Below are 25361 nucleotides of genomic sequence, written 5' to 3'. Positions count from 1 at the left end.
AACAGCTGAAGGCCACCAATTGGTATATGACGCAGCGAGAAAATATCGCTCCCGGAGGTGGTCCTCAGCTATCCCCTTAAAATTGAAAATTAAGTACAATCCCTCCACTATTAGGAGTTTAGTATATTAGTAACATTCCATATCATGTAAATTGTTTTTATCTTGGGACGGACCAGGGTTTCAGCTGGGTCAGAAGTGGCCTTTCCTGTTGACGGGGTATAAATTAGAAATAGGAGACAGAAATGTGCTACATTGGTAAGAGGTTTAGGGGGGGTGGGGATCTCACAAAACATGTTTAATGTAACCCCGCTATATTTTTGTCACCTGTCCCAAGTCCGGACATCGCCTCGTGTTTTTTTATTTATCTTAATTTTGGTTTATTTATATGATTCGGAGTTTTTTGTGACGTTTATTTTATATGAACTAGTACACATTTTTGTTCAGAAAACGACCAAGGATTTACTATACTCAAGATCTCCAAAGACAGTTCAGTGATATTGTTGGTTTTTTTCAAAACTACTTCCTTTTTTATTGGGAAAATATTCACCATTTTTATCAAATTGGAAAATTTATAATAAACCAAAATTGAATTTGACTGGAACTTCAATTTGCAGACCCCTTTTCAAGAGGTAAACCCTCATTTGAAAAAAAAGACCCCTTATTGTCAGTGATGATACATAAATAGACCATCAAATCTGTACATACAGTCATTTTAGGCATGAAAAATGTTTAAATGAGTGTTTTTATATTTATGCACAATTATCACTGAGACTGCACTGTTTGGGAAAAAAGTTGTTATTTTTGGAAATAATGTTAAGCCATTTTTTTTTCAAATTGGAATTCTTCTCCATGGGAAAAAGTCTAAATTTTTCCAGTAATTTAAGGCAAACAATATCACTGCATTTACATATATATGCTGTTTATGTCACTCCTTTGTGGAAGCACTGTAAAGAAAGAGAAGGACATCACATTTAATGTGATTAGTGTGAATCTTAAAAATTCTTGAAAATAACAGTTGAGTACACAGAGACAAATTATGTCAAAAACAGTGAAAACTTTAAGTGTCAAGTAACAGATAACAGGAATCCCATTTAAAAAAAAACCAGTTAGCAACATTACAAATTTTAACTGAACAGATAACAGACATTGGGTTGAAAACAGTTAACAGTTTAATTGTATCTCAAATAACAATTAACAACACCTTGAAAAATGCCAAAACAGGTTAACATTATATAAATAACACATAGCTGAGAGGGTGATAGAGCAGATTGGTACCCCGAGAAAACATTGTCAACTGAGGCGAAGCCAAGGTTGACAATGTCTTTTCGAGGGGTAACAATCTGCTCTATCACCCTCTCAGATATGTGTTATTTAATTTATTATACTGAACGTCCTACCGTTTTTGTCTTTTACAGATTGATTTTATTTCAAAAGGATTTTATATGACGTCACGTACATAACAACGTTACGAGTTGAGTATTAGACATAAACAACAAGATGGTTTTTTTATTTTTTTTTTACAGTTAAATAATAAAATTTGATCCAAAACGTAAAACTTAAGCATTGTATCGAACTACTTGATGTAAATTCAATCCATTGTCCTTTAAATTGTCGATTTTTGATTGGTTTAGACGAGAGGGTAACATTCAAAAAAATTGTCACCCTCTCAGCTATGTGATAGAGTAAATAGACACCCTCGTCTTAGCCAATCAAAATATGGCATTTTAACGTGAAGTATAATAAAAAAAAGGTATTGCACCCCTTCAGAAATAGTGTGAGGATACATAGGATGAAAATTTGTAGAAATCTTTATTTATTGGTTGCTATTTGCCTAAATTTAGACAAGACAAGACCATTTATTACAACTTAGGCACACGTATGGTGCTACAAGAGGATAACAATTATACATTAACAATTACATATATACTTATACATTTATGTTTCCCCTTGTACGTCTATCAGATAAAGTTAAATTGTCCTTTTGAACTTCAACTAACCCCGAATCAATTTAATAGAGCATAGTTAATCTAAACTTTTTTCTTGTAAGTTGTAAACTTTCCCATTGTAAAGAATTTATTAAGTTGTAGACTGCTCCAGGTGTTCTGTCTATATAATCGTTAAAGACTTATCTGGTCGCCTAACGCTGTATCTGCTCAACCTGAGTGATGTGTTGCTTTTTGTATGGATCCCAGACAGAGTATACGACGACTGGACGGACAAGTGATGTGTACGTAAGATTTTTAGCCTTACGTTGGCAGTTTTTCAAGTTTCTACGAAGAAAACATAAGGTTCATTTGCCCTACAGTAATATTGTTTATGTGTGTTCCCCAGTCAATCATGAGCATGGCTTATACCGGTAGTAACGCCTAAATATTTACTGTCTTTTACTGTTTCTAATTTTTTTTTAGAGATATGTATTACGTTACACTTTTCAGGATTAAAATTTGTCAGTCCTCTTCCCATTGTAATAAACTAGATGAATCTTTTTGAAGTTATTGTGCCTCAAAATTAGTATTATTTACATCTCTATACAATAAGCAGTCATCTGCTAAAAGTCCTAGCTTAGTATGAATTGGAATACAATCTTTTTTTATACAAAAAAGATAAGAATTTAAATAAGCCAATCCAGCAAAAATTGAAATAATGATTTTCATCCGCGAAAACACTGTCGAGATCCTCCAGAATAACAAACATTCGTCTCCTTATCAGTTCCTGAGAACTTACTTAGTCATATTTGACAGTCTTAGTTATACAAAGCTAGTGATATGTAGATATAGGAAGATGTGGTGTGAGTGCCAATGAGACAACTCTCCATCCAAATAACAATTTAAAAATTAAACCATTATAGGTTAAAGTACGGCCTTCAACACGGAGCCTTGGCGTACACCGAAAAACAAGCTATAAAGGCCCCAAAATTACTAGTGTAATACCATTCAAACGGGAAAACCAACGGTCTAATCTATATAAACAAAACGAGAAACGAGAAACACGTATATATTACATAAACAAACGACAACTACTGTACATCAGATTCCTGATCCATTTGCTTTCACAATCAAAATAACTTAAACTATATAAGTAAAATAAATATTTAATTTTTCAGAATTTTGGCTCCTTAATGTTCTTCAACTTTTTAATTTATATTTCCTTTTAACTCGTTCGTTCCTACTGGGTCTTTTGTACACAAAACGCTTGGTGTAAAAAATTATAAGCCCCACTGGTATCTTTGATGAATTTTATTTCTATAGCGTTTGCAGTAACAGTCTGTCGAATAAATACGTTTTGTATGTTATATAATTCTAAAATTTGCACAAAGTCGGTAGTTTGACCAGTGGCTGTTTGGTTGATTATTTTGGGATTCACTGGAGCGGGCCCATCGTATGTTAGTCAGTGCCCCTCCCTCGCTTATGGAAATTTCTGAATCTGTCACTGTCAAGGAATGTGTAAATGAGGTTTACATAAACGAGAATAATGGACAAAAAATGCTGAATAAAGGACAGACAAAATATGAAAAAGTAGGGAAAAAAGGGAATAGTACTTAATTCAAAAAAATGGTTGATAATGGACAAAATAAACCAAAATAAACGAAGAATATTATTATAGAGAAAAATGGTATAAAAAGATTAAGAAGGAAACCTATTGAGACCCCCATGAAGCAAAAGCGTCGAACAAATAGTTGATCACAAGATGACTGAAATTTACTACAACTTAACTTAAGTAGAAGAATACCTCGGAGAGTTTGCTTTTCTCAAAAAGGTTCTTTATATATACGTTATCAGAGAATCTGAACGGGAGGTCTTTCAATTATGTTTTCTTAATTTTTAAGCCATTTCTCTATTCTTTATAAATTTTGACCAATATTCATTATATTTAAGTACATATACACTAAAAAAAATTATATGTCTGGTACTTTTCTCTATTCTATTCTTTATTTTGTTTGTCTGCCCTTTATTCAACACTTTTTGCATATTATTTTTTTTATTGTTTATTTTGTTTTTCCTTTATTCTACTCCTTTTGTAAATATTATTGTCTATTGTGTAAACCCTTTCTGTACCCTCCGTAATGAGTAGCCAGTTTATCTTTTTGAACCAGTATAAGAAGAAGTAATTATAAAAATAAGAAGATGTGGTATGACAGCTTAGTTAATTTATGTCAAATCAAGATAAGTAAACAACTGAATAAATAGACAGTCGGTGCGTTTGATAAAATACTTTGATGTCACGATAGACTTTTGAAAAATGTTTTGAAGTGACTTTAACATTAGCAAGGCGTCTTAAAGTCGCAAAATTACCACACTGTACAATAAAGCTCATTATATAGATTTTTAATCTTTGTTATGACGCAACATCCAACTTCTTAACATCACGATTTCTTCTACCAAACAGTAACAAACAGTAGATAACTAAAAAGACGTAGTCACATCGAATTTCTTCACGTCACTATGGAATTACTACAAATAGTAGAAAACTAAAAGACGCATAATACATAAAATGTCTTAACATCACCATGCATACAATTATAAATGAAAATGCCTGACGAGTGTACCAAGTCAGGAATATGACAGTTCTTGTCCATTCGTTTTTGATGTGTTTTGTCATTTGATTTACCATGTGATTATGGACTTTCCGATTGGATTTTCCTCTGAGTTCAGTTTTTTTGTGATTTTACTTTTTATAACAAACAAAACAAAAGATAGTTGGCATAGTCACTCACATCACAATGGAATATTCCAAACAATAAATAACTTTACAATTTCGTAACTTCAACATCACTTCGGTGTTGACATGCATATCAATTATGTGGTCATTTTTATGAATTTCCCGTTACAGAACTTTGATTTTTCGAAAAACTAAGGATTTTCTTATCCCAGGAATAGACTACCTTAGATGTATTTGACACAACTTTTTGGAATTTTTGGTGCTCAATGCTCTTCAACTTTGTACTTGTTTGGCATTATAATTTTTTTTTATCTGAGCGTCACTGATGAGTCTTATACCGGCGTCACACATCAGCGTATAGCTCCGACGTACACCGGGCGTGGTAAAAAAATCATGAACGCTTCTAATACGCTCGTAATTTTGGATGCATTCAACCTGGCAATCATATCTGTATCGCCGTGTGCACAACAAACTTAAAGCAAGATGCGTACCTAAGCGTTTATCGGGCGTCCAACTAACGTATGTTGGCGTGTGCTTGGCGTTTGTTTAACGTAGATGGAATGCATGCTACGAATGAAAAATAGTTTCTTGAACATATTTGAGACACGTCCTGGTCGTATCTAGAACAATAATCCGTGATCTCGGCGTGTCTGGAACGTTTTATTATGGAGTGTTTGTTACAAACACACTCGAATACGTTTTAGTTAAAGTCTGGCGTGCAACTAACGTATACCGACTTTGCCAATTTGCTCTGTGGTGCACGCCGGTCTATACGCCAATGTGTGACTCCGGCATTATATAGACGAAACGCACGTCTGGCGTATTAAATAATTATCTTGGTACCTTTGATAAATATTTACATGGTTTACATTTTTTTTTCTTTATTTCAGAACATTCTTTGTGAGAACTAATTGTGCCTAATATAGATGTAAATAAACATACCTATTTATTTCAGGACCGATTTTATACGAGCTCTGCTAGTAGATGTTACATGTAGATAAACATACTTATTTATTTCAGGACCGATTTTATACGAGCCTTACTAGTAGATTATGACAACAGAATCACGCCTAATTTTGAGCAAAGTAAGAATTTTGTAAAATAATAAAAAGAATTCGAAACAATTGAACAGAATTTATAGTTAGAAATTCTGAGATTAATAGATCGCTTAAGTCCGGCGAGTTTTACTTCGAACATTGTAATTTGAGGGTTTAGAATTTTTAGGATTTAGACTTTTCTCTTAATATGTTAAAAAATGTCAAAGTAAGATGAAAGCAAACAGAGGTTATTTATTGATTATTTTCATTTTTTTTTATCCCGTTTGAATGACAATTTTAACATTGCAACAATGCATCATATTCATAAAAAAATGTATCAAAAAATAGAAAACATTCCCTTTGTTCAGCAAGGGATCATTAGAAATTGGATTCTTTTTCGACAAAATATGCTCTTCGTCATAAGTAAGCATCTTATAAGTTTCATTAAAAACTGATATTCATAATTCAATAATATTTATTATAACAATGTTCATACTATTTTTTGTCAGAGTATAAACGTTCGAATTTTTAGCAGGTAAAGAGGGTTTGATTTTTCTTGTGGAATTTGTTGGATGAATCAAATGTCAAACTTGATGAAGATTTTAAAGAAAAATAATAAACAAATTTGACCAGAGAATTGTATTTGATATTTAAATAAAGAGGGGAAAAATACTATAAAATCGTTTTAATAAAATGTTAAGGAAAAGTCCAGAGAAGTCTTAATATATTGAAGGAAAACTAAAAAAAAATGAGAATTAAAAATAAGGAAACGGATTGAAAAAGAATAAATTTAAACGTTCTAAAGATTTTTAATTGGTTACACGAACACTCGTCTTCTGTGCTTCATGAAGACGACAAGTAGTGAAATTGAATTAATACTAAAACTATTTTTTCCTTGCGCAAATGTCTTCTTCTTCTATAAATAAATTTCCCAGGTTCGCTCGATACAAAAACTGTGCAGAAAATATAACTAAATGTTTGTGGTGATCAGTAGCACGTGGCTTTTAAGTCCAGGACGTTTTAGTTTAATGCTTAATCCAAAGAGAGTTGTTATTTCTTTAGTACAACTTCAAAATCCACTATTTGGCAATCATCGGTGAATTTGATAGTCTTCTTCGATTCCTTTACTAGATGAAGAAACGGAATCGGCCGAGTTTAGACGATTGCATAATATATGAAGAAACGGAATCGGCCGAGTTTAGACGATTGCATAATATATGAAGAAACGGAATCGGCCGAGTTTAGACGATTGCATAATATATGAAGAAACGGAATCGGCCGAGTTTAGATGATTGCATAATATATGAAGAAACGAAATCGGCCGAGTTTAGACGATTGCATAATTTACATTTTGTTTCGTTTACAGACATTCCAACCGAGGTAGAAGTGAGTCTATTCATTAACTCAATTGATTCAATAAGTGAAGAGACTATGGTAAGTTTACAATTTTGGTAGATCAGAGTCCAATTTCTTATGCAGAATTTACCTTTTTTTTGCTAAGCTCAGTTGTTTAATTGTGACGCACCTCAGGTTATGCTTTGCTTTGCTTGTTTTATTATGGAGATTGTTATGTTGTTGTTGTTTTTATGCCCCCGGACATTAACGTTTGGGGCATTTTTGTCCTTCCGTACATTATGGATACATAGTTAATCCAAATACCTAAAAGTTAGGGACATATTGTTTTACCCTAGTTCGTCCTTCCGTACGTTCGTTCTTCTGTCCGTCCGTCCGTATAACTCCTACAGTTTTCACTCTTTGGAAGATAGTTGACCTTTGTCATTTTTGGGGTATAAGCGATTAAATGTTATAGTTATTTCAAAATATCACTTTGCATCTGTGGGTGCATCAGTTGTGTCTCTAATTCGTTTACATTAAATATAACTAGATTTGTTCGGAAGTATTACTCAATTTATTTCACTTGACTGGGCGGAGTTTAACCGGTTCGCTCATAATAAACCAGTCCATCTATAGATAGGTATTTTAATATAAACTCATCAATGAAGTGTCCAGTCATTCTTTTGTAAATTCCTTTGATGACACTGATAGGTGATTAGAAATCAGTTATAGTTATAACTGCAATCATCCTTATCACACACCTCTTCAAATAGACTGTCCTTATGCAAATTAAAACGTAAGCTCCGCCCGATCAGTTGAAATAACATTGGTAATACGCTACATTCACTACTTAGAATATTTATTATGAGTCTTAGGCTAGCTGTCTATAACGTTTCGAAATCAAGTAAATCATCTATAACTAATAAAAGGTTTCTGAATAACAAACTCTTCTTTCATCATTTCGATTTGCTGTTGAATATGATATCTAGTCGCCAAGATTTTATAATTCATTAAAACATTTGCAGAATTGATAGTATAATTTGAAAGCATCGCGATGTTAGAGATATTTAGATACAAATCGTTATATAACCATACAGCCGTGGAAAATGGTTTTTACGCTGACAGAAAATGTTGCAATTATATCAACATGATCAAGCTATACCAGTATTGTAAGGTTTTATCGGCGTTTTATCAATGGCTGGTTTTGAGTTATTTGACAAGTAAATAAAGGAGAAAGATTAATTGGACTTACTGTGCAATTCGATCAGATCGTTAACTCCGTATGGTTTTGAATTTGGACTGCAGGAATCTGCATTAAGTAGACGCATTGACTCAAAACACACTATTTCATTCAATTAAAACGTAATAGTGACTGATGTGGTATTATGTGTCTTTCCGAAGCTTACTTTGATTTCAAACTCCAACAATTTTTTTTTGTATTTCTTGCTTAAACTATTATTACATTTTGAGATTAAAATCTCAATTAGACACATTTAACATGGGTAAAATTTAAAATTTAGAATGGAAATGGGGAATGTGTCAAAGAGACAACAACCCGACCAAAATAAAAAAACAACAGCAGAAGGTCACCAACAGGTCTTCAATGTAGCGAGAAATTCCCGCACCCGGAGGCGTCCTTCCTGAATGGGTGTTTATTCCAAGTAATGTAACTGCAGTTGTCATTCTTCTACTTAATTAATCATTTTGAAACAAGTTGCTTTCTTTAAAAAAAAAAAAAAGAAAAAAAAAAGAAAGCAACACGTGAAATTAATAATGATGATGATGAGTTGTTTAAATCTTGCATGAGTGATAGATAGAAGCAATCTAATTTAGATACAGAACCTGCATCGATGTTTCGCCACAGTTACCTATAAACAAAGATCTAGCAAAGTGGAAAGGGATTTATATAAGTTGCAAAACTTGTTTCCCAATCCACTATAAATAAATATGTTTAAACTAAACTAAACTAAAGATCTAGCAACTCCTGTATATTTTCTGTGGATAAGACCTTTCGAAATTCTCTTGTTTTGTCGTAACGATACACACTTTTTTTAAGGCCATTATGTCATTAACTGAAGTAATAATAACCAGAACTGAATGGTTAACGTGTTTTTCCTGTTCCACGATTCGAAATCAAAATAGGAAGGTGTGGTACATTGTTTGATTGCCAATAAGATAACTCTCCACCAGAGACCAAATGACGTATAAATTTACAGTTTTCGGTCACCGGACGGCCTTCAACAATGAACAAACCCCAGATTTCATAGTAAGCTATAAACAGCCGCAAAATGACAAATGTGAAACAATTCAACGGTGAAAAATAACGTTTTTATTTATGTACAAAACAACAAACAAAAAACTAATATAATAGATCGGGTCTAGTAGCGTTTGTAAATAGTGTATTCATTGTGAATAATTTGATTGTGTCCTCCGTAAGTATAGACAAATCTAATGCTGTATTTGTCATCATGTTGACTTTTTGTTGTCCGCTGTTTCGTTTATGCTCCTAATAGATTACATATCAAAAAGAAGATGTGGTATGATTGCCAATGAAACAACAATCGACTACAGACCAAAATTACACACAAATTAATAACTGTAGGTGACCGTACGACCTTCAACAATGAGCAAAGCCAGTACCGCATAGTCAGCTATAAAAGGCCCCAAAAGACAATGCAAAACAATTTAAACGTGAAAGCTAATGGCCTTATTCATCTAATGTATACATTTATACAGATTTACCGTAAGCATAAATATGCTCTTTGCGCTCACACTACAGTCTATATATCAATGACGACAATACACCTTATCGCTATTTGTCCGCCATTACTGGATATCACACAGGCTCCCGTAAAATTTTGACGTCATAAAACAAAACACCTGACGCCACAATGGAACCGTGATTGTTGTATGCGTCAAAGTTCAAGCGGCCGGGTCAGCCGGGATTAGCGATAAGGTGTATTTATGCCACTCCGAAAGAAATTAATGCGTACAAGTAGATATATACTACTGTTTTAAAAGCTTGTTTAAGATCTAAATCTAAAAACTATACATCTGTATTTACATTTGCTTTTAATTGTGTTATTTATTTTAAGCAAATGATGGATGATTATTACGCAATATTTATACGTCCCCTAGTATTGTTTTTCATTTTGTATCTCATCTTTTTTTATATCTTAATTTGTAAATCTCATGAATTCAGCTTTACGGAACTTTAAATTCAAATTAATAGATAAAGGAAGATGTGGTGTGAGTGCCAATGAGACAACTCTCCATCCAAATAACAATTTAAAAGGTAAACCATTATAGGTTAAAGTACGGCCTTCAACACGGAGCCTTGTCTCACACCGAACAACAAGTTATAAAGGGCCCCAAAATTACGAGTGTAAAACCATTCAAACAGGAAAACCAACGGTCTAATCTATATAAACAAAACGAGAAACGAGAAACACGTATATATAACATAAACAAACGACAACTACTGTACATCAGATTCCTGACTTAGGACAGGTGCAAACATTTGCAGCGGGATTAAACGTTTTAATGGATCCAAACCTTTTTTTTTAAACATGTTTGACTTCAGCAAAAAGAATTTTCTTTTTTTAAAGGATTTTACAATGAACACATTTGTACAGCAAGAGTGGAAAGATCCTCGTTTAGAATTCCATGGTTTTATTGACGTCGAATATCTTGAATTGGATGCTGGTTTAATCAAAGAAATATGGGTACCAGATCTCTACTTTACCAATGAAAAGGTTGCATCTTTCCATGATGTGACTGTACCCAATAAAATGTTACACCTCTTCAGCGACGGCAGAATTGTGTACAGATTAAGGTATACGATAAAAATTAATACTTATGGTAAAGGGGCGACAACTTGAATTTCGGGGGAGGGAAAAAGGGGGGAGGGGGGTTAAGAAAATTAAATGGCATATTCAGCTTCTTTCGTGCTTGTACTTTTTTATATATATATATATTATATAATAATTGTATAGTTATGAAAGTGTACCTTAATAGATAAGTAGTAGTGTAGTACTTCCAAACTTGTCATGGTACTTTTTTATTACCATAATTTAACAGTACTAGATTTGTACTACAGATTTTAATTACCTGTTTTCTGTAGTACTATGAAGGTCTTAGTACTTCTTTTTATGGCCCCGTAACGAAGTTGTCGGTGCCATATAATTTTACCCTTGTCCGAAATTCCGAAATCCGTAATTCCGTCATTCCGTCATTCCGCAACAAACCATTATACGGAGTTTTTTTCTAAACGCCTTCAGATATTGGGCTGTGAGTTAAGCATGATTAGTTACAGATCAAGTTCAAGTTTCGTTCCGCTCCACTAATTTTTGCTGAAATTACGGGCTTTGAACTTTGAGAGTTTGTTGAAAATCACAGTAATACGGACTTTTTTTCCAAACGCCTTTGGATATTGGACTGATTTTTGATATGTGAATTAACCATGATGAGTTACAGATCAAGTTTAAGTTTCGTTCCGCTCCACTTATTTTTGCTGAAATTACGGGCTTTGGACTTTGAGAATTTGTTGAAAATCGTTGAAAATCACAGTTATACAGACTTTTTTCTAAGCGCCTTCAGATATTGGGCTGATTTTTTATATGTGAGTTAACCATAATGAGTTACAGATCAAGTTTAAGTTTTGTTCCGCTCCACTTACTTTTGTAGAAATTATGGGTTTTGGACTTTGAGAAATTGTTGAAAATCACAGTTATACAGACTTTTTTTCTAAACGCCTTCAGATATTTGGCTGAATTTTGGTATGTGAGTTAACAATGATGAGTTACAGGTCAAGTTTAAGTTTTGTTCCGCTCCACTTACTTTTGTAGAAATTATGGGTTTTGGACTTTGAGAAATTGTTGAAAATCACAGTTATACAGACTTTTTTTCTAAACGCCTTCAGATATTTGACTGAATTTTGGTATGTGAGTTAACAATGATGAGTTACAGATCAAGTTTAAGTTTTGTTCCGCTCCACTAATATATACTAAAATTACGGGCTTTTGACTTTGATAAGTTATTGAAAACTACATTTATACCGTTTTTTTTTTTCAATACACCTCCAGATTTTGAGCTGATGTTTGATATGTGAGACTACCCTCATGTTTGTGTCCACACGTGTTTATATTGAAATTGCAGATTTTTCAACTTTTTGGGACGGGACCATTCGTGTCGCTTTGACACATCTAGTTTTCTATAAAATGATAAAAAATAATTTATTAAGGGTATAAGAATTGATAAGCATACTGTAGTAGTACGAAATTAGTTTGAACCAAAAATGTACTACACATTTAATCTAAAAGTATAAAACTGCTTTACAAATCCAGCACTGGGAAATTATGGTACTGAAATAGTACAATAATTTTGAAGTATTACTCAATACTACATTCTTTATGTAAGTTTTCAATACTTCAAATTTATAGTACTACAAAAATATACATGCAAAAGTAGGGGTGTTGTAAGAACCGACAATAAATGGTATTTCCAACCAAAAGATACGATTGATTAATCTGCCTCAGAGAAATAAAAAAATATTTGTGTAAAAAAATCGCGCAAGGTGAAAAAAAAATATTTCTTTTGCAAAACATTCTGACTCTTTTCAAGAAAATGAAATAGTTGTCTGTTTGTGGTTAAGAATTTTCAACATTTACATAAATGTTTTGTCAATATTGACATACTATAAACTACCGTCTTGCAATGACCTTGCCGCAGAAGAGGGGAGCATTATTGGATACCATTGTTCCTCCGTTCATGTATATACATGTACGTGTCAAAATGGGTTGGTTTCAGGTCAATCATCTGTGTTCAATTCAGGATCTTTGACATCAAATAAACGTTTAAGACATAAACAGATTAGTCCCAGGTCTAGAAAATGAGACTATGTAGTGAACTAGTTTGAAGCTCTAAAATCAATACCAAATTATCTAAACTAAAAACCGTATGTATGTATATAATGAGATATAATAGAAGTTCCTCTGGAAATAAACTCATGAAAGTATGCTGTTATCCGCCGTGTTGTTGTTTTGTTGTTGGTTACGATAATTATAAACACTTTAGAGCTAAGTAAATATAAAAGTTAGTTTTAAGTTATTTTTGTGATTATTATATATGGCCAAATCTAATAGGTTATTTTTGTGATTATAATTTATGGCCCAATATAATAGGTTATTTTTGTGATTATAATTCATAGCCCAATCTAATAGGTTATTTTGGTGATTTTAATTTATAGCCCAATCTAATAGGTTATTTTAGTGATTTTAGTTTATGGCCCAATCTAATAGGTTATTTTTTCCCCAGAATTTCCTTGAAAGCATCCTGTCCCATGGATCTGTACAAGTACCCTATGGATGAACAGACATGTTCGTTGTATCTTCAAAGTTGTAAGTATATGTCTGGAAATTTATAAGTAAATAATCCATTAAATGTATGTAAAGAGATATAGGTAGATGTAGTATGAGTGCCAATGAGTACGGCCTTCAACACGGATCTATGGTTCAAACCAAACAGCAAGCTATGAAGGGCCTCAAAAATTATTAGTGTTAAACCATTCAAACGAGAAAACCAACGGTCTAATCTATATAAAAACGAGAATCACGTATGAACTACATAAACAGACGACAACTACTGTACATCAGATTCCTACTGTACATCAGAAGCATGTTATTAGCAAAAGGCTGGCGAAAGATACCAAAGGCTTGCGAAATATACCAAAGGATGGCGAAAGATACCAAAGGCTGGCGACAGATACCAAAGGTTGGCGAAAGATACCAAAGGCTGGCGAAAGATACCAAAGATTGGCGAAAGATACCAAAGGCTGACGAAAGATACCAAAGGTTGGCGAAAGATACCAAAGGCTAGCGAAAGATACCAAAGGCTGGCGAAAGATACCAAAGGAACATTTAAAGTCATAAGTCGGATATAAAATGACAATGCCACCGCTAAAAACCTGTGTACAAATAATCTATGAAAATTATAGGCCGTAAAAGGATACATGTACTTTGCCAGAACATATAGAAAAAAGTAAAATCACAAAAATACTGAACTCAGAGGAAAATCAATTAGGAAAGTCCATAATCACATGGCAAAATCAAATAACAAAACGCATCAAAAACGAATGGGCAAGAACGGTCATATTCCTGACTTGGTACAGGCATTTTCAAATGTAGAAAATGGTGGATTAAACCTGATTCTATAGTGCTAACCCTCTCACTTTAATAACAGTCTCATCAAATTCCGTTATATTTACATGATGCGTTAAATAAACAGTCACAATTAATAAAATAGTCAAAATATGAGTACATCAGTCATCATCGTATAACAATTTTAAAAGGGGACAATTTAACCGAACACAAAAACATCTTCTATCTACGAACACATTAATTGATTTGAGTGTCTGACGTCAGAAAATTCAAAAATCATTTGTGGTTGCAACGAAACAAGAGAAGCGTTCGACTTTATTGCTCAACAGTAAATTGTTTATTTTATTTCCCTTCAATGTTCGTATATAATTATGTAATACTAAAGTAAATAGAAAACGTATTAACGGTTTTCAACTAAAAACAAAATAAACTACAAAAAAAGAACGGGGGTAGAACGAATTTTATGTATTGCCTGTTTTCAAAGTCTATTGGACTCGAAGATTCAGAGGAGTAATGATAAGAAACCTTTTTGGAACCAGTTGTGATGGTTTTTTTAATTTCAAAAGCATACAATCGATCAGTTGATTGCTTGGGGATTGCGTAACAACGTCCAGTAACAATTTTTAAAACCCGATTGTGTCACTGAGGAATACCTAGTTTAGAGTTGATTAAATGACTGAAAATCCAGTGACATCAAGGAGGAATGGGCATTGCTCATTACAAGAGGACGTCTGGTTACCCTATAGCTGTTAATTTCTGTGTGAGCTGGTCTCTTGTGGAGATTTGTCTCATCGGCAATCATACCACATCTTTTTTTTTACATGCATTGCTGAAGTATTTATATTTATTTTGACATAATGAAAGCAGATACGAAACATACCAAAAAAATAAACCCTAGAAAAGACGCTCAAAGATAACAAAACATACCTATGTAACAATATTAAGTGTAGTCTACTCATATTCTGCAGAATGAATTTAATGACATAAAACTTGAAATCAAAGGACTATATGTCAATTAACATTTTTTGATATTGTTAAGAAAAGAAAAAAATACTGAGATTTCGATTGTTCATTTTATGAAATCTTTGTTTAAAACTTCTTTTTAAAGAGTTAATTTTACACAAAGCTTTGATAAGTAGTATTGTATTTTTGCAGTTGCATTTACAACTAACGGAATAATATTTAAATGGAAAAACGATTCGGCGGTTCAAAAAAGTAACAGATTTGAATTGCCACAATTTCGATTGGTTGGAAATGGTACATTGGAATGTAATGAAAGCTATGGAACAAACGGGAATGGTACGTTTATCATGTTTATTTATGTCAACTTGACATCTTTATTGAGCAATTATAAATACTGTATACCAATATTTCAGAGAAACGTGCATGGAACAAAACCGTATACCCTGATGGTTCAAATTAAACATATATAACCACACATAAAAGGAGAGAAAGATACCAGGGGCCATAGGGACAGTCAAACTCATAGATAGAAAACAATATGACAACGCTATGGCTAAAACAGAAAAAAACAAACAGGCAAAAAAAAACCCTAAAGACTATGTTGAGTCCAACTTGTGCCTTCTGTACTCTTTAATTATATACAAAAAATATGTAATTTTTTAATACACTTAGTTTTACTGAAAAACTCGTGACTATACTAAATCCATCAACACCAAATGATGTAAAAGCAGTTGTTTCTTTTATTAAAGAGTCATTAGAATTGAGGAAAGGAGAACAATACCTGTATTTATCATATCTCTTATAATATTGTCGAGTTTTCATTAGGTTGATCATGTTTGTTTTGTCAATGGATATGCCATAACCAAAATTGTTTTTTGTCTGTTTTTGCAAATAAAGAATTTATCATAAATGAATGAAGATACATTTTTTAATTTATTTTATCGTAATCGGAAAGTGATTCTGATATCCCCGGTTCTAGGGGTTACTGATTCAGATTTTTCCTGTTTATGAGTGATCCCGGTTCTCAGCGTTCCTTGTTGTTGGTGTTCTGGTGCAGGAAATTTGTTACCGTTAATGTAATTCCAGGTTTCACCCTTCTTCCATAATATAATTACGCCATAAATGATCGCAGAACAATTGTAAAAATATAATAGTTGTTGAAAAAAACACACCAAAAAACGCTTTAGCTATTTCTTGCAAAAAATATTTCTCGGTCTCTGAATGTATGCACGAATCCATGCGCTGAAAAAAGACAGACACATTCATTGTATCTATAGAAACGAAAATGTGAAAAACAATAATAAAAAATCACCGCACTCAAAACACAAGATTGAGAAACAAGAAAAACAAACTGATTGACTTTTGCGATATTGGCATGAACGTTGTTCCTACACATCAAGGCAAGCCAGTCGAGTCCTTCGTGAAATGCCATACACTCGTGACACTCCAAGTTCACTAAAGGTCATTAGCAAGGAAATGAGAACAGGTTTGATGCTTCGATTCAAGATCACATTCGAAAAAAATCTGTGATACAGATATAACTTAACGGTCAAACAAATCATGATGGCATCTGCTTAACTGTCCCAATCCATCATATATAATATGTTCTCGTTTAGATTATACATGTTATATTTGCCGCTTAACGTTAAACATGTATATTTTCTTTGTTAAAATAGAGACTTTTTACCATTACTAACATTTTATCATTCAAAACTATCTTTTTTTACAGCATTATAATCATTTACTTGTTAAGATTAAGACTTTTTACCATTACTAACATGTTATTAACCAGAACCGTGTTTTTACAGCATCATTTAGTTGTATACAGCTGAATCTTCACTTTAAACGGAACATTGGTTATTATATGATACAGTTCTTTGTACCTAGCGTGATGATTGTTTTACTCTCCTGGGTCTCGTTCTGGTTGACGATCGACGCTGTTCCAGCACGAATCTCGTTAGGTATTCTCACTGTTTTAACCATGACGACACAGAGATCAGCGGGTACTGCGTCACTTCCGAGAGTATCATACATTAAAGCTATAGACGTTTGGATGGGAGCTTGTTTAGTTTTTGTATTTGCTGCGCTGTTAGAATTTGCGTTTGTAAACGTAATGGAACGGCGGCAGATCAGACGAGTTCAAAGTGTTCGACTCAAAGGGAATGGAGAAAGTAAACCTTGTCTGGTAGGTATTCTTCGACGAAATTTCAGTATAAAACTAAGGAGATATTGTTTGTCTAACTTATTTGAATATACTTTAAATATCATTGATATTGTTATATGTATGAATTAACCGTTTACAAAATGTTCAATTTTTTTGAAATACTAAGGCTTTTCTACCTCAGGCATAAATTACCTTAGCTGTATTTGGCAACACTTTAAGGAATTTTGGATCTCAATGCTCTTCAACTTCGTACTTTATTTGGCTTTTTTAAAAACGTTTTGGGGATCGAGCGTCACTTATGAGTCTTTTGAAGACGAAACGCGCGTCTGGCGTATATATACAATAAAGTCCTGGTATATATGATAAGTTTATTTATACACATTTGGAAAATAAGATTTTGTTTTCGGGACAAGACTGCAAGAATGACTTTTTAAGTTTTCTGTGCAGCTGTTTTTAAACTTTATTTTTAAGTTGCCTTTTGAAGTATAATTAGTCATGCTAAATCCATTGTCAGGGTTACACACCTTCTTGATCTTGACGTGGAAGATATACATACACGGTATTGTGTGCACGATGTAAGAATTCGCAGCCACTCGACAAGCATTTGCCACTTCTGGTTGGAATAAGAAGAATACTCCCTGTTTGTTAAAGGACTCTTCTAAAAGCTATTTGCGTATGCAGTCTGATTCAGAGCGCACTATCTGAAGATATCAGCATGGTCTTTGGCACAATATCTCGAACTATCTTACCCTCTTTACATTTCTAGGAATGTGATTGGTTAAAAGCAATTTCATTGGAGACAATGTATCTTTCATCTATGATAAGTAGGCGTGATTTATTTCAATTTACGTTGGTATCGTTTATATTTTCCTTTGTTAAAACAAACGTGCCTAGGGCATCGATTAGCAGATTAAAATTTCGTCTATCAATGTTTTTATTTAATTTTGTATTTCCTAGCTATATTAAAGCTAACACGTTGTTAAGGTTGGCATTCTTATTTTGTAAAGATCAATGAAAGTAGGTTCTGCAAAAGAAAACTTGATCACTTGATAGGCCACTAGTCTAAATGCAACATGGTATGATAGTCAGTAAGCTTATATATTATAGCGTGTTATTGATGTTGTGAGTAAATTCCATATTGACGATTATAAAACTTAGAAGGCAAGGGGCTAATTTAGTTAATTAAAACAAACACTGTTTCCTTATAATTACTATTCATCATTTATTTCTTATCACAGGAAAAGTTGGAAAGGAATGTTTCAAGGCGACCAATGACCGGTCACAAGAAAGCCAAGACAATAGACAATGTTTCACGTGTTATATTTCCTATATCTTTTATATTATTTTGTGTTGTGTATTGGGTGTATTACGTAATGTGATTACAGGAAAACAATCATTCAATTTGTATATTAACATTGATATAATTTCATACAATTCATCGCGTAGTGAACTGAAATGCAATTATATGGATATAGGAAGATGTGGTGTGAGTGCCAATGAGACAACTTTGTTCTCTTATTTTTTTGGTGTTATCTACAAGTTTCGTATCTATCGTACTGTCAAATTCCAGTCCGAAACGGATTGTTCTGGCCATTCAGCACGACAAAGCGACCAGTACCAAACTAACATAATAAATTTAAATTTGTATGTAATTCATTTCTCCTTTTTATCATTATTAAGATAAGATTAAACGTTTTGACAATTCGTCTTTTTAGCATCTAAAGGACTATGAGTAATCTCATTGTTAGAACCCAATAAAGCCAGCAGTAGTATCATGCTGTTCAAAACTCATCAATCCATGTACAAAAAACAACATATGGATAACAAACTAAAACCGAGGGAAACGCATTGAATATAAAAGGAGAACAACGACATAACACTAAAATGTAACACACACAGAAACGGATCGAGCATCAGATATAATCCCACGAGAATAACACATATAAAATCAAAACCAAATACATGAATTTTGGGATAGACACGTACCGTGACACGTCTTATCGCATTGTTAATTTACACTCAAAAAGTATAGAAAACAAACGACGCAATGTTAAGTGTAACACACACAGAAACGTAATATAGAAAATAACGTTACGTCATTGGTTCAATTTCCATTATTCAGATGTTTTAAACCAATCACAACGTTTTGGGGTACGTTTAAGAAAATATAACATAGAATGCATTACATTCTTATTAGGCAAATTTCCAAAAAAAAATATTCATTTTGTTCGTCGTACCATTTACATTAATGGGTTAAGTGACTTAAAGACCCAAAACGATCGGGTGTTCTAATGATTGTTTTTATATTTCACTGTTTTATATACTTCTTTTTTTTGTAAAAATCACATGTCACTATAATAAATGATTAAGCTAATTGAGTAAGTTATTTCGCACCTTTCGCGATTGGTACACTCAGGTATGTTGATACTATTCCCGGATTTTATCGAGGTTCGTGTTGCAAGATAAAAAAAGACTTAGTGTGTACATTCTCTAATTCTAAAAGATCTTTTGAATTCTTTAGTATCCAAATCGGACTCGCGCCTTCTCTAGAATATATAGTTTCACAATTTCTTTGAAGCCGATCTTTGATTGTTGACAAATTAATAATAAAGATAGACAGTTCCGTTCAGGTCTTGGAAGACTCAGAAATATAACGTTGTTTTGAGAAAACTTGTGTAGTTTAGGTATCCAGTACGTATACAGTGATTGAAGATTTAGTTCTTCATCTTAGGTGAAGCTTAGGTATCCAATACAAACAAGGTAAGTTCTTAGATTTGATGGTTTTTGTAGCCATGAAGGACTTATGATACGCTAAACTCATCGATTCTTGACCAATGAAATGTTTTTTGGGAACGACTGAGTGCTGGTTTATTTTAAAGTTAACTAATTACAAGACACTTCTTATAGGCCGATTTTCATACAAAATAATATTATTTCAGCCTAATCCTTTGTTCAAACAACCTATTTATCGCGAAGCGATGGTACTTATTTTACATCTTCTTGGTTCTTGAAAATCGACTTTGGTTGACCAATCACAAGATTTTTAAACTTATAAGTTCGACATTTTATCAGTTACCTGGGTGTTTCGACCCTTTCTGACATATTTTCCAGTTCGACTTTTTCAAATTAGGCCAATGTTTTGTTTTGTCGTATGCTTCAACAGAAGCCTTAATTTCTTTGAAGTTGAGGTGTTCTCGTTTCCTATTTATGTTCAAACAGATCAATTGTATGTATGGGTTAGGAAAATATTTAGATTTTATTTTAAAAACATATAAATTTACTGCTAAAGTAGTTTTTGTCCAGAATTAGGACTTTACCCCGATTTCATTGTTCATTGAACTGAATAGCTGAAAGTTCTATCAGGCCGTAAGTTCGTTTGAGTTCTATTTACATTTATTAATTTTTAAATTACCATGCATGAAGTATGGTATGGTTAAACAATATCATTTACCTTTACTTTACGCTATATAGATGATGATCTCTCACTAAATAATTCAAAATTTTTGGACCATGTTGAATGCATCCATCACATCAAACTAGACATAAAGGATACAACAGATGCAGTTAAGTCTGTCTCATCAGTAGTCAGCACTCCTGTGTTGAAATGAATATCAATTATTTGATCATTTTATAAATTTCCTTTTTACAAAAGAATGATTTTTTCGAAATACTAAGGATTATAAAATCCCAGGCATAGATAACCTTCGCTGTATTTGGCATATATTTTGGAAATTTCGAGTCATCAATAAATACTCTTTAACTATGTTACTTGATTGGCTTAAATAGCAATTTTGATCTAAGCGTCATTGACGAGTCTTATGTAGACGAAACGCGCGTCTAGCGTATTAAATCATCATTTTGGTACCTTTGGTAACTATATAGTCATATCTTCACTAGCATCTAGAAATTGACAAAGAGGGTCGGTTGATAACAAAACTGTACGACAAAAGACAGGTTTTCAGCTTCACGATTCAATTTCTATGAAGCAACATTCCAGCAGCGCATTCATACGGAGTATATATCTCCCAATTTATACGATATTCCCGAGCTTGTATGTCCTCGATAGAGGCATGAGAGGGTTGCTACTCACAAGGAAGTTAATAAACCAAGAGTTCCAAGTTGTAAAGTTGAAATCATCCCTTTTAAGTTTTACGGACGCCATGCCGAGTTGGTTGACCGTTATGGAAGAACCGTTTCACAGATGATATCGGATATGTTTCTTTTGTCTAAGCTTAAATCCCCTTTAATTTTCACAACGAATGTGACCTACCAAATCAAACTTTGGCTAAGTATTAAGTTTACTATGTTGTGTCTTTCGCACTATTATTTGACTGTTTTTTTTTTTATTTTATGGCCATGGCGTTGTCAGTTTATTTTCGATTTGTGAGTTTGACTGTCCCTCTACTATCTTTTGCTCCTCTTATATTACTTTCTACGTAAGAAGATTAATGGTTGAACATTGTTTTATTGGCAATTATATCACAACTCCTAATTCTGACATGGACACACATATATTCTATCAATGCTGAAAAGATGAAAACCACGTTTTTCTTATTGTAGTCTTGTTTTATGTTTTCCTTAAAACTTCCTTTAGGAATGTGGCAGTTGTTTTTTTTAGTAAAACTGAGAATGGAAATGGGGAATGTGTCAAAGAGACAACAACCCGACCAAATAAAAAAACAACAGCAGAAGGTCACCGACAGGTCTTCAATGTAGCGAGAAATTCCCGCACCCGGAGGCGTCCTTCAGCTGGCCCCTAAACAAATATATACTAGTTCAGTGATAATGAACGTCATATTAATTTCCAAATTGTACACAAGAAACTAAAATTAAAATAATACAAGACTAACAAAGGCCAGAGGATCCAGTTTTTAGTAGTAGTTGTTTCTGTGTATGTTGCCTGGCGTTTTTTTTTTCTTCATTTCAGTGTTCCTGTTGCTCCGAAGTTTTCCTTTTACAGTTGATAGATTTCCTTCAGTTCTAGTTTGTAACCCAAATTTGTTTTTTCTGAACCGATCTATGACTTTTGAACAGCGATACAGTACTGTTGCCTTTACATGGTATCAAACTTTTTTTAAAACAAGCTGATATATACATATGAAACCATCACACTATTGGATGGATTGATTGCACATCATTTCAGCATGTTACAACTGTGTAATTCTAATCTTTGTAATGACGCCAAAAGGAAGATTCCCTTTATAAAATCAAAACTGTATCAAATATGATTTACAAGGACAATCAACATCCGACACAAGTACCGGGTAATCAACAGTAGGCTAATTGTTACCACCGGTTAATCAACAATTTGACCTTCAATTGGCCTGTCTTACGAATTTTTAAAAATGGGGGAAAATGCCACTTATAATTTCGTATACAATATTAATATGACACTGAACTTTTCTTTGGGTGCATAGTATGTATCTTATATCTGAAATGCAATGCCCTCGCGACTAAATACCGATCTGAACAAGTTTAACCCAGCTGCAAATATGTTTGCCCCACTTCAATGTCTGCAGCCTCTAGCCATTGTTAGTGCTGTATGTTTTTTTTTAAATTTTGTTCATTTAAATGTTTTGGAGTTTAGTTAGACGTCCATTTTTACTGAACCAGTACACTTTACTTTAGTTTAGGGCAGGGCTATCTGTAGCCCTCCTCCGGGTGTGGGTTTTATTAGCTGTGTTAAATCCATTGATGGCTTTGAGTTGTTTAATGATGCATTTTGGTCACATTCTTTATATCCATTCGCAATTTCATTAAACATGTAAATGACTTTGAGGCTTTAAACATAAATGTACATGGAAAAAAGTATGTCAACACCAAATTGAAATTTAAAAAACACTCTTTATTTATTTGTGATATAATTTTTGGAAATAGAACTAGTTAAACATTATTTAAATATCACCCGAGTTTAATCAATATATATCGACTCGATACGTTATTATCTGAACATGCAGCTTCAGAGTAAACAATAAAACAGATTTTAACACTTTAAATAACGAAGTTTATAAAGTTATGTGCTTGACACCGTGTATTTGGTCATCCACAACCAATAACTGCAGCAAGATGGCAGTTAATCAGCATGAAAGAAGCAGGTATGTCGCTGTGCACTTATTGTTGGTCATCACCATTCCACTTTAAGTCGTTTTGAGAATTAAAAAAAAGGCAACAAATGATGTTCGAGATCAAGAAGACTCCCTATAACATCTGCTAGGGAAAATCAAGCATAATGTAGATTTGGTCAGAAGGAAATCCATTGCAAACAATACAATCCTAAAAAATGAGTGATGACCATACAAGAGCCTTTAAACAAGAACTGTTCATCGCTCATCACTTCTGTTTATCATGCGACAAGACCGTTTCGGGGACCTTTGCCTACGTATCCAATATCGTGTACAGCTCGCCAAAGCTGGAAATCAGCATTGTGGAGGAAGATTCATTGTTCTAATGGAATTCGGTTAATCTTCCGTGGCCCGATCGTAGCCCGAATTTGAACCATATCAAGCATATATGTGACACTATTAGGTGCAAAAAGCACGAAAGGACAATCAAGTTCAAACACGTCATGAAATAAACAATACCCCTCTTCATGAATGGTTGCTGCTACCTTAGCAACAAATAAGTCGACTTATGGCAGGAATCAGAAGATGCTTAGATGCGGTTATCCGTCTGTGCACAAAGTAGTAATTCTTTGGCGTAAAACGATCAACCATGATGTGAACAATCATCTAAAGAATGACTTTGAAATGTCTGACATTGTAAAGTTCGACAACAGTGAAATTGTAAAATGCATTTTTTTTTGGTACAAAAAACACTTCATTTAGTTTTAAAAAGTTTTGGTTAGATAAAACATTTTTTTTCATACATTTTTTGTTTGTTTTAATGCCAATGTTATCATTAACAATATTTTAATATCATTTTACAAATATTTTATCTTATTCCATCCAAAATAAGAGGCTGATTTTTCAAGTTTTAAAAAATCAAGATGTTACAATATTTTTTTCCATGTGTATAAATGTATATTATTTTGAGTGCTTGAGATTACATCATTAATACTCCGATTGCAATTTTGGTGCCCCAATTTATCTTCTATGAATTAAATAGAAATTTCGTCGGCGATAACATTCATTAATGGATACTTATATGATTTGTTATTTTCCTTACTTCATATCAAGTGAATATGTGGGACCAGTATTAATATATCATAATTTAAAGATGTTAAAATAAAGAAAAAAATGATTGCACTCTTTTCCGGATAAACAAGATTTTAACTATCTTTTAAAATACAAAAGTTAGAAATATAACTTTTACGGTATAGATATTCAGTTCACCCTACTGTATCTGCATTGAAAATGTCACAATCATCAAATGTGATAGGCCGTTTGTGTACCTGTTTCTTTTAAAGAGGCTTTATTGTGCTTTGTCCTATCTATTTTTCATCTTGTGGAAAAGAACTATCAAATGCACCAGGTGAACTCGCGTCTGATATAGTAAACCATAAGACAGGTAGATTTCATTATTCTTATGCTGGTATTTCACACTATAGGGTGATAACTCTGTAAAAATTATCTGAACGTTTAATTACGTTCTATTGTTATCGAAATGATAAGCTTAGTGTTTGTCAAAATGCCATATATCCATGGTTGGTTTTTTTTTGGATAAATTTTTATATCTATGTCAAGCGTCACAGTAAATATTTTGAATTAATTCTATGAACATTTAGGTCAAATCAATTTAAGTCAAGGTGCTTAGTACCACCTTCAAGGAACAAGTAGTATAATCAGTTACATTCAAAATAATCGGAAAGGAGTATAAAATGCAAAGTTATGCAACATTGCAAACAAGTGGAAGATGAAATACTTTATGAAGTTAAACTTTAAAAAAATCCGTCAAATTCTTTTTTTCATGTCAGAACAAAAGTATGGCGTTTGATAAAAATGAAGACTTACAAACTAACTGATTTATTTTATTATCGAAATATCATCTGAAGCTGCTCAAAAAGTACAAATTTATTATATAACAAAATATCATCTAAAGCTGGTCACT

At 33.0% G+C, this 25361-nt stretch overlaps 1 protein-coding gene across 2 annotated transcripts in view; it reads left to right on the top strand.

Moving 5' to 3' along the window:
* Positions 1-19621, top strand: part of LOC134699428 (glycine receptor subunit alpha-2-like) — a 35325-nt gene extending 15704 nt beyond the window's left edge. The window contains exons 3-9 of one of the 2 annotated variants that reach the window (XM_063561022.1): positions 5680-5744; positions 7063-7130; positions 10640-10866; positions 13347-13429; positions 15344-15487; positions 16960-17336; positions 18554-19621. In XM_063561022.1, coding sequence (XP_063417092.1) covers positions 5680-5744; positions 7063-7130; positions 10640-10866; positions 13347-13429; positions 15344-15487; positions 16960-17336; positions 18554-18694 — 1105 coding nt within the window. In that variant the 3' untranslated portion in view covers positions 18695-19621. The remainder of the gene's footprint in view (positions 1-5679; positions 5745-7062; positions 7131-10639; positions 10867-13346; positions 13430-15343; positions 15488-16959; positions 17337-18553) is intronic. The other variant, XM_063561023.1, reaches the window with a different exon arrangement.
* Positions 19622-25361: the final 5740 nt, after the last annotated feature.

Source organism: Mytilus trossulus, unplaced genomic scaffold (assembly GCF_036588685.1).
Source record: "Mytilus trossulus isolate FHL-02 unplaced genomic scaffold, PNRI_Mtr1.1.1.hap1 h1tg000070l__unscaffolded, whole genome shotgun sequence".
NCBI lineage: Eukaryota > Metazoa > Mollusca > Bivalvia > Mytilida > Mytilidae > Mytilus > Mytilus trossulus.
Note: the sequence above shows the minus strand (reverse complement) of the source record. Positions and strands in the feature narration are given on the sequence as shown.